This window comes from Triticum aestivum, chromosome 4A (genome assembly GCF_018294505.1).
Source record: "Triticum aestivum cultivar Chinese Spring chromosome 4A, IWGSC CS RefSeq v2.1, whole genome shotgun sequence".
Classification (NCBI taxonomy): Eukaryota; Viridiplantae; Streptophyta; class Magnoliopsida; order Poales; family Poaceae; genus Triticum; species Triticum aestivum.
Window position 1 is genome coordinate 480,714,761 of NC_057803.1, and position 10,730 is coordinate 480,725,490.

Consider the following 10,730-nt stretch of genomic DNA (forward strand, 5'->3'; position numbering starts at 1 on the left):
TAGGAGAAGATTTTGATGAAGACCCTGATAGCGCCGCCGACCTACTGAAGAAAGAGAAGAACGGCGGCGGCTGGATGCACATCAAGAAGAGTAGGAGAAGAAGGAAATCTAGGGCTGGGTTGGACTTCATGGGATCGTACAGGACTCTTTTTTAGAGATCTAAAGATGCCCGTGCGTTGCAACGGGAGACAAAAAAATGACGTATGTTTAATTAAAGCAAATATGCACTCCACATTCTAATCAACTGCATCATTCAAGCTTTTTCTTATCCATCCTAGCTACATGACATTGTAAAAAGGAAATAAAATTTGACCCTTTTCCCATGAGTAGCTGATTGGCGCTGGTAGACTCAATGCATGACTGGTAACTAACAACGATGAAAGCGCATCCCTTTATGGTCTGCACAGAGAAAATCAATAAGAAATATAGTTATATATAGATTACTAACCAAATTGACCAGGAACTAAGTATTTTCAGTACAATGAAAACATGGCATTGCTTGTCCTCTGAGATGCATCTCTTCATGGTCTGCACACAGAAAACTGTTTGTAGCTTTTAAAATGCAAAGTAGTATGTAAATGTCAGTAGGAAAACAGAAAAAAAATTGACCATTGATATATGCAAATATGTAAAAATGGCGTCAGATCTGCATGTACCTCCACCACTATGACAATATAGAGAGAGGAAACATGTCATTCCAGCCCACTCCTCGCAGCGTACCAATCTAAATATTTCACATCATTTTCTTAACGCAGTCTTGCAAATTATTATAAACATATATCAAGCGCTACACAAAGTTGATGCCGGGATTATGTATGCTCCATGATATCTAAAATATATTTTAAACACCGATAATTGATTCCGAAGTGCTTCTCTAATATATTTTCAGTAACAAAAGCTATGTAAAAGCTAATCTTGATGTATCAAATTTGCGTTAGAGCGTTGGTGCCAACTTCAGGCCTTTATTTCAAATTTCAAAACCAACAGCTTCATCCCTTTGTCATAAAGGAAGAGGTGTGAAAGAGATAGAGCTGGCCAAATGGTGAAAGTCGAAAGCAACCAACCAAAATTTAACTCCATAGTCCTTGTATAAAATGATGAATTTTCTACCTGCCCACTATTGTAACATGCCTTTATATTAGTACATATTCAAGGATGGAACATGCCTTCAGATGCCAGCTAATCAGACATTCAAAGCCAACGCGCAACCGTAGCATTTTATTGCAACTATATAAAAATATAAAACAAATTGCCCCTGAGCTCACAGTTGCATCGGCATAAATTTTTATGGCACAAGGAATACAAATCATTGGGATTGTATATACTGTAGCACCATGGAAGTAAGCACATTCATCGGTTCAAATTGACACTGGTTGTAATGATTTTATTGATAGTGCATCATTTTCCCAATTCTGAATTCATACTGCGATCGCCGACAATCGTTTCAGACTTCAGACTTGAGTGGCTTCATGTTCAGTGGTGAAACTAAGGAACCTCATAGGCTCAAGTGCAGCTAAAAGGCTGTAAGATTCTAATAAATTACCTTTTGTACAGTTGACAGGGAACCGAGGAGCAAGGATACACAGTTAAGAACAGAGCAGGCAGCTATTAACATAACACAAATAATCAAGAATAATTCGAACAATGTCTACTTCTCTATTAATATTGATACCACTCTTCTTGCAGAAAGCATACAATTTATGTCAAGTTGTCAACATCTACATTCTTACCAGTGACAAAAGATGGTTGGGAGTTAGGCACCAAACTTTAGTAAAAAATACGCTAAGTTGCGAATACAATACCTGATTGAGAGCTTGCAGGCTAATAGCTTCGAGAATTCTATCGGATAGGTCTACTGGAACTGGAAGTTGTCTCCTGATGTTCATAGATAGAGAAGGACTTTCAGTAGAAGATCTGAACTTCAAGGTTATTATTTTGATTTGGGGAAAATCCTTAAAAGTTATCTGGTGAGCTGCTTAATTAAGAGCAAACCCAGTTCTAATTGTATCTGTGGGAGTACTTGCCGATGCGTAATCCAAGTAGTTAGCTGTCTTAAAATATCTACAGTTACATGTCTTTTTTATGTATTCATTTTCCAGTTACTACTAATTTATCTTTTTCTAGCCGTTTCTAATAGCATCACTTAAAATAGCATGTCCAAATCTCGGGATTCAGTTCAGCTAAATAAACACCTAGAATTCTTTCAGTCCAAGAATGACCTGGAGTCCGTATTGGAGAGCAGTCCCTCCCACCCTGGACGCGTCGGCAATTCTTCTAGAGCAGGAGCATGTTGGTGCCGCGGGAGCAAGCCGAGGGGCTCAAGAGCACTGGGTTCATCGGCCATGGCGGACGGTGGTTTTCTAGAACGTGGGCGAAGCGGCTGCAGGAAGAACTGGTGCGTGCTGCTCCGGCCGCCGCGCCCAGCAACTGGAGCAGCCGCTGGCCATGCCCAGGAGCTCGAGCCGCCGCCACTGAAGGCCGGCCGACGACGGCGGAACAGCAGGAGCAGCAGCTCCGCCACGTGCAGCAGTCGGCACGCCCTTGAGCTCCGTCGCCAGAGCAAGGCCGTCGCCGCCGCCACTGAAGGCCGGCCGACGCAGCGAAAAAGCAGGAGCAGTAGCTCCGCCACGTGCAGCAGCCGGCACGCCCTCGAGCTCCGCCGCCAGAGCAAGGCCGGTCAACGCGCACGGGTCTCTTCATCGGCTCCAGCAAGCTCGTCGCCAGCGGGGACCTGATTTTTTTCTGCAGCACGCTCGCCCACGAGCCCACCCGAAGCTGTCGCCGCCGTCAACGCGCCGCCCCTCAACTTCTCCTGCTTTGCCGCGCCGCCCATCAACTTCTCCTGCTCCGCCCGCCCCTCAACTTCTACTGCTCTCCATGGCTGGAAGGGAAGCACCGGCGTCTGGATAAGACGCAGTTTTTTTCTTTAAAAAAACGAACCGTTTTTCAGACCTCCACTAAAAGGGGGACTGCGGGTTGAATAATCATAAACCACAGGGACTTTTTAGCAAAAACGTGACAGCGGAACCAAACAAAACAGGACGAAACCAAGAATATCACCTCCTTTTAATAGTAGGTATAGATATAGATGTAATCCTTCGGTGGAACCCAATCAGACCCAAAAAATACTCTGAAAGGGGAAGCTAAGGGCTTCACGAAGGAAAGATGTTGGGCTGGGTTTGACTTGATGGATCGTACGGGACTCTTTTTTAGACATATATATAATACTTCGGTGGAACCAAAAAAAACTCTGAAAAGGGAAGATCTCCACCGTAATAACACGGTCCCACACCAGATAAACGGCTCCTAAATTCTAATTAACGTGGTAATTAGTTGGGAGTCTGTAATTAGTATAGATATAGATAGATAGATAGATAGATGGATGGATGGATGGATTCCGATGTGCGATGTGTACGGCAACGCATGGCTGTAGGGTAAACACTTTAAGGAAGACCCTGATGGCGCTGCCGAGCTGCCGAGGAAAGAGAAGAACAGTGGTAACTTGATGCACATCATGAATAGGAGAAGATTTTGATGAAGACCCTGATAGCGCCGCCGACCTACTGAAGAAAGAGAAGAACGGCGGCGGCTGGATGCACATCAAGAAGAGTAGGAGAAGAAGGAAATCTAGGGCTGGGTTGGACTTCATGGGATCGTACAGGACTCTTTTTTAGAGATCTAAAGATGCCCGTGCGTTGCAATGGGAGACAAAAAAATGACGCATGTTTAATTAAAGCAAATATGCACTCCACATTCTAATCAACTGCATCATTCAAGCTTTTTCTTATCCATCCTAGCTACATGACATTGTAAAAAGGAAATAAAATTTGACCCTTTTCCCATGAGTAGCTGATTGGCGCTGGTAGACTCAATGCATGACTGGTAACTAACAACGATGAAAGCGCATCCCTTTATGGTCTGCACAGAGAAAATCAATAAGAAATATAGTTATATATAGATTACTAACCAAATTGACCAGGAAACTAAGTATTTTCAGTACAATGAAAACATGGCATTGCTTGTCCTCTGAGATGCATCTCTTCATGGTCTGCACACAGAAAACTGTTTGTAGCTTTTAAAATGCAAAGTAGTATGTAAATGTCAGTAGGAAAACAGAAAAAAAAATTGACCATTGATATATGCAAATATGTAAAAATGGCGTCAGATCTGTATGTACCTCCACCACTATGACAATATAGAGAGAGGAAACATGTCATTCCAGCCCACTCCTCGCAGCATACCAATCTAAATATTTCACATCATTTTCTTAACGCGGTCTTGCAAATTATTATAAACATATATCAAGCGCTACACAAAAGTTGATGCCGGGATTATGTATGCTCCATGATATCTAAAAATATATTTTAAACACCGATAATTGATTCCGAAGTGCTTCTCTAATATATTTTCAGTAACAAAAGCTATGTAAAAGCTAATCTTGATGTATCAAATTTGCGTTAGAGCGTTGGTGCCAACTTCAGGCCTTTATTTCAAATTTCAAAACCAACAGCTTCATCCCTTTGTCATAAAGGAAGAGGTGTGAAAGAGATAGAGCTGGCCAAATGGTGAAAGTCGAAAGCAACCAACCAAAATTTAACTCCATAGTCCTTGTATAAAATGATGAATTTTCTACCTGCCCACTATTATAACATGCCTTTATATTAGTATATATTCAAGGATGGAACATGCCTTCAGATGCCAGCTAATCAGACATTCAAAGCCAACGCGCAACCGTAACATTTTATTGCAACTATATAAAAATATAAAACAAATTGCCCCTGAGCTCACAGTTGCATCGGCATAAATTTTTATGGCACAAGGAATACAAATCATTGGGATTGTATATACTGTAGCACCATGGAAGTAAGCACATTCATCGGTTCAAATTGACACTGGTTGTAATGATTTTATTGATAGTGCATCATTTTCCCAATTCTGAATTCATACTGCGATCGCCGACAATCGTTTCAGACTTCAGACTTGAGTGGCTTCATGTTCAGTGGTGAAACTAAGGAACCTCATAGGCTCAAGTGCAGCTAAAAGGCTGTAAGATTCTAATAAATTACCTTTTGTACAGTTGACAGGGAACCGAGGAGCAAGGATACACAGTTAAGAACAGAGCAGGCAGCTATTAACATAACACAAATAATCAAGAATAATTCGAACAATGTCTACTTCTCTATTAATATTGATACCACTCTTCTTGCAGAAAGCATACAATTTATGTCAAGTTGTCAACATCTACATTCTTACCAGTGACAAAAGATGGTTGGGAGTTAGGCACCAAACTTTAGTAAAAAATACGCTAAGTTGCGAATACAATACCTGATTGAGAGCTTGCAGGCTAATAGCTTCGAGAATTCTATCGGATAGGTCTACTGGAACTGGAAGTTGTCTCCTGATGTTCATAGATAGAGAAGGACTTTCAGTAGAAGATCTGAACTTCAAGGTTATTATTTTGATTTGGGGAAAATCCTTAAAAGTTATCTGGTGAGCTGCTTAATTAAGAGCAAACCCAGTTCTAATTGTATCTGTGGGAGTACTTGCCGATGCGTAATCCAAGTAGTTAGCTGTCTTAAAATATCTACAGTTACATGTCTTTTTTATGTATTCATTTTTCCAGTTACTACTAATTTATCTTTTTCTAGCCGTTTCTAATAGCATCACTTAAAATAGCATGTCCAAATCTCGGGATTCAGTTCAGCTAAATAAACACCTAGAATTCTTTCAGTCCAAGAATGACCTGGAGTCCGTATTGGAGAGCAGTCCCTCCCACCCTGGACGCGTCGGCAATTCTTCTAGAGCAGGAGCATGTTGGTGCCGCGGGAGCAAGCCGAGGGGCTCAAGAGCACTGGGTTCATCGGCCATGGCGGACGGTGGTTTCCTAGAACGTGGGCGAAGCGGCTGCAGGAAGAACTGGTGCGTGCTGCTCCGGCCGCCGCGCCCAGCAACTGGAGCAGCCGCTGGCCATGCCCAGGAGCTCGAGCCGCCGCCACTGAAGGCCGGCTGACAACGGCGGAACAGCAGGAGCAGCAGCTCCGCCACGTGCAGCAGTCGGCACGCCCTTGAGCTCCGTCGCCAGAGCAAGGCCGTCGCCGCCGCCACTGAAGGCCGGCCGACGCAGCGAAAAAGCAGGAGCAGTAGCTCCGCCACGTGCAGCAGCCGGCACGCCCTCGAGCTCCGCCGCCAGAGCAAGGCCGGTCAACGCGCACGGGTCTCTTCATCGGCTCCAGCAAGCTCGTCGCCAGCGGGGACCTGATTTTTTTCTGCAGCACGCTCGCCCACGAGCCCACCCGAAGCTGTCGCCGCCGTCAACGCGCCGCCCCTCAACTTCTCCTGCTTTGCCGCGCCGCCCATCAACTTCTCCTGCTCCGCCCGCCCCTCAACTTCTACTGCTCTCCATGGCTGGAAGGGAAGCACCGGCGTCTGGATAAGACGCAGTTTTTTTCTTTAAAAAAACGAACCGTTTTTCAGACCTCCACTAAAAGGGGGACTGCGGGTTGAATAATCATAAACCACAGGGACTTTTTAGCAAAAACGTGACAGCGGAACCAAACAAAACAGGACGAAACCAAGAATATCACCTCCTTTTAATAGTAGGTATAGATATAGATGTAATCCTTCGGTGGAACCCAATCAGACCCAAAAAATACTCTGAAAGGGGAAGCTAAGGGCTTCACGAAGGAAAGATGTTGGGCTGGGTTTGACTTGATGGATCGTACGGGACTCTTTTTTAGACATATATATAATATTTCGGTGGAACCAAAAAAAACTCTGAAAAGGGAAGATCTCCACCGTAATAACACGGTCCCACACCAGATAAACGGCTCCTAAATTCTAATTAACGTGGTAATTAGTTGGGAGTCTATAATTAGTATAGGTATAGATTATTGAGGTTTAAAACTAATCCCGTAGGTAGATGTAGAGGGAGTGTGCCGACGGTGATCACATCGACCTTGGAACCATTCCCGATGAGTGGTACATCTCCAACATATCTATAATTTTTGATTGTTCCATGCTATTATATTTTCTATTTTGGATATTAATGGGCTTTATTTTACACTTTCATATTATTTTTGGTACTAACCTATTAACCGGAGGCCCAGCCCAAATTTCTGTTTTTTTTGCCTATTTTAGTGTTTCGCAGAAAAGGAATATCAAACGGTGTCGGTGTACAAAAGTAGTGGCTCTCCTTTTGACCCCTTTACTTGTGCGCGGGCGGTCAGAGCCACGCGCCGCGGCCACACTTAATAGGGCAGAGGAGGGAAGCCGAGAGAAGTTGAAGCACCAAAGCAAACAAGACAACGCCAAGGCCGAGAGCACAAAGAGCAGAGGGACGAAGTAGGTTCCCCGGCAAGACTCTTGCTGGGGCAGCCTCAGCGGCCCTGACAAGACCCTTGCCGGGGCAGCTCGCCCAATGCCAGCGCAGCGCACCACCCTTGAGCCCACGGTTTCCAACACCATCAACCACGGTAGGCCAGGGCTCGAGAGGCACCTCCGTGGTGGCATGCAGATCTTTGTGAAGACAGAGAAACACTCAAGATCAGATGAGGACCAGAAGATGGCGACCCTCGGTAGGATCCTAGCCGAGGAAGTCCACAAGGCCCTTGGTAAGACCCTTGCCGGGGATGACAGCAAGGCCCCCGGCAAGACCCTTGCCGGGGATGATGGCAACGCCATGCCAAGACCCTTGCCGGGCCCTCGGCAAGGCCTTTGTCGAGGGCATCAGCAGGGCCACTGCTGGACCCGTACCAGTCAAGACTACCACCGCCGTTCGCATGCAGCTGCCAGCCTAACTAGCTGGGAAGGCACCTGCGTGGCAACATACAACTTCGAGGCCAAATCAGCAGGCACCTGCGTGGCGGCATGCGAACCTTCATGAAGGCCCTACCACCGCACCACCTCAGCTGCCTGCCTGTCTACATGGCACTACATGCATCGCTAGCCTGGGCGCGTGTTGAAGCGAGGAAGAGCAGTGATGGACGGGACGGGCCTCGTTCCCGTCCCCGATAAAGCTAAGGAACACCTAAGTGATGCATTAAATGCATCTTGTCCTGTAATACTGGCGATAAGCCCGCAGTACTGTAGGCCTTTCCACCTCCTGTGTGCCACTATGGCAGCCCCTTTCGACTATAAAAGGAGGCCCAGGCGTGCTGGAGGGGGATTCGGCTCTTTTGAAATACACAGCCACCGTAGCTAGTTCGAAACCCCAAGAACACTGAATACATCCACCAAAGCAGGACTAGGGTTTTACGCATCCTTGCGACCCAAACCTAGGTAAATGATCCTTGTGCTGACTGCTAATCTTGCTCTTCTCATGACCCCACGCCCCGGCAACCGTAGTAGGGATTCTTGTGATCCCATAGGTGTCGTTTCCCACCGATAAGTTTGGCGTGCCAGGTAGGGGGCGCAGTTGTGAGAATTTGGTCTAGCGGCCGGCTTAGCAGTTCCTGATGGCCATGGCTTCCGGAGAAGAAGACAACTGAGGGAGCGACGCCGCCTGCAAGCGCGAAGGACGCCGGTGCGGCGACAGGAAAGCTAAGTCATACGAAACCTTACGCAATTTCCTTTTTATATATGAGGTTACTGTCCTCGGAGGTCATACCCTATGTATGAAAGCCTACACGCAAAGGGGCCCTTCCGCAATTGGCAACGCCTTTGTTCTATTTCGATTCTGCTCAATAGCTCAAGCGGCCGCGTCGAGAGTGGCAGGGTAGCCTTCCGCAATTGGCAACGCTCTCAGTTCTGACTCGAGTCAAGCTCGACAGTTCGAGCAGCCGCGTTGAGAATGGTAAGGTGGTTCGCTCGGCAGCAAGCACACCCGGCAGGCCATTGAGGATCCGTCCTCAAGGTGCCGCCCTAGGTTTACGCGCCGGCAAGCCTGCCCGTTTAACGTAGGGTAAACATACAAAGGGGAAGACCGGCAGGAAGATACCACGCATTGTACCAAATGTGCTGCAGAGTTATATTATATCAATTGTTGCTTTGGTTCTAACTAAAGATAAAAACTATCTTGGTCATGAACCTGCAGCAACAGTGGGAGACGGGGTGCCTAATCTCGGCGCTGGCCCTCCACCCTCTCGATTTCATCGATGCGGCTGATGATGGGCTTGGTACGCTCCTTGAGCGCCGTGAGCTCCACACCCGCCGGCAAGCTGTCCAGCGTGGCGTCGAAGTCGAGGTTGGGGTTCCAGTACGCCATCTTGGTGAGAACCTTGGTCATGGCACCCTAGCAAAGCCTCCGGGCCTCATTGGCTAGCGAGGCCGCCCGGTTGGCATGAAGCAACTCCAAGGCACCGACAACCCTCTCAAAAAATAGGGTCAGGCTGCAGTTGGCACTCAAGTTCGGCTCCGGGGTGTACCTCACATCCGGTATCCCCTTGGTAGCCAGCTGCGTGGTGGCCTTGTCGGCAATGGCGGTGAGGCGATTGAGCCAGCGGTTCTCGCCCTCCACGTGCTCCTTGTGGGCGAGGGCGTTGTCCTTCCGCAGCTGCTTCTCAGTCTCTAGGTTCTTGGTCAGGGTCTCCTCCCGAGCCTTGCTCTCCGACAACATCCCCTCGAGACCCTCCAACTTCAGCCTCAGGTCTCTGATGGAGTTGTTGGCCTCGGAGAGCTCCCCGGCCCTGCTGAGGACCACGCCCTGCGCCTCCGTCAGGGCACTATTGAGCGTGTCCTTCTCCTTGGACAGCGCCAGGACCTTGTTTTTCAGCCTGTCCCGCTCCACCTCCACCTCCTTCGTCTTGTCGGCGTGAACCTGGGCCTCGGCATTGAGTGCCTCCCCGTGCCTCTGCTCCAGCCTCTAGGTCCATTCCGCGACTAGCATCTCCACCTCCTCATCCTTGCCATGGAGCGTTGCGGCAAGCTTCTCCTCACGCGCGGCGAGGTCCTCCTCTTGGGAGTTCAGCGCGGCCTGGTGCTGGGCTCGAGCGGCCTCGGCTACGGCGGCCAAGCTCTCCGCCGTCTCCTGGGCCTTCTCAATATCGGCCTGCTTCATGGTGAGCTCCACCTCCCGCTTGGCCAGCTCGCCCTGGGCGACCTTCAGCTCCTCACAAGCTTCGCGGAACCAATTCTGCATCTCGGCGACGCGCACCTTGAGGTCCGCCTCTGCCTTGTCCACTGTTGCCGCCCTGGACTTGGCCTTGTCCAAGCGGGTGCGATGGAGCGCTTGGTGCTTTCGGAAGTTGGCACCCATGTCCTGGAGAAGCCGCTCCTCCTGAGAACCATCGCCACCGGCACTCGGCTCGTCAACAACCTTGAGCCCGACGGCGGCAAGCACCTCTTCGTCGAAAACCTCTCCCTCGATGGGCGCCCTGGAGCTCGACGACCTTGGGAGGTGGACGAAGAGGTCGTCGCTCACCCTCAGGTATGTGCCGGAGCCAGAGGCAGTAGAGGAGGAAGGCTGGTCATCAGCCCCCTCCTCCTCGGCAACGGGCTCGCCGGCCTCCCAGGCAGGTCCCTTACCGGCCTCCTCGGTAGTAGCCTTGTCGGGCTCCCCGGCAGGCCCCTTGATGGCGTCCTCAGCAGCACCCTTGGCGGCCTCTTCAGCGGCAGTCTTCTCGGCCTCCGCCGCGGCGTTCTTGGCGACATCCTCGATAACGGTGTCCAGGTCCTCCGGGTCCGCTGGGAGAGGATCTGGGTATTGGAAGGGGGGTGAAGTCAAGACCAGGATTGAAGAAGAACATAATAGAAGGGATGGAAGGCGAGTGGCTTACCCGTGCTGGACTGGGAAG

At 48.7% G+C, this 10,730-nt stretch overlaps 1 protein-coding gene across 1 annotated transcript; it reads right to left on the reverse strand.

Annotated features, from left to right (window-relative positions):
- Positions 1–211: 211 nt before the first annotated feature.
- Positions 212–2,677, reverse strand: LOC123086498 (uncharacterized). Its single transcript, XM_044508263.1, has 4 exons — positions 2,220–2,677; positions 1,803–1,875; positions 481–528; positions 212–399 (listed from the first exon to the last, which is right to left on the reverse strand). Exons 1-4 carry the CDS (start codon positions 2,342–2,344, stop codon positions 250–252), a joined length of 396 nt encoding a protein of 131 aa, XP_044364198.1. The 5' UTR covers positions 2,345–2,677; the 3' UTR covers positions 212–249.
- Between the last annotated feature and the right edge of the window lie 8,053 nt (positions 2,678–10,730).

Excerpts from the sequence above, each read along its gene's own strand:
- LOC123086498 (XM_044508263.1), bottom strand. The coding sequence starts at position 2,344 with ATGGCCGATGAACCCAGTGCTCTTGAGCCCCTCGGCTTGCTCCCGCGG. Across the intron at positions 1,876-2,219 it reads CTCTCCAATACGGACTCCAG|GAGACAACTTCCAGTTCCAG; the intron begins GTCATTCTTGGA and ends TATGAACATCAG. Across the intron at positions 400-480 it reads AGCAATGCCATGTTTTCATT|ACCATAAAGGGATGCGCTTT; the intron begins GTACTGAAAATA and ends TTCTCTGTGCAG.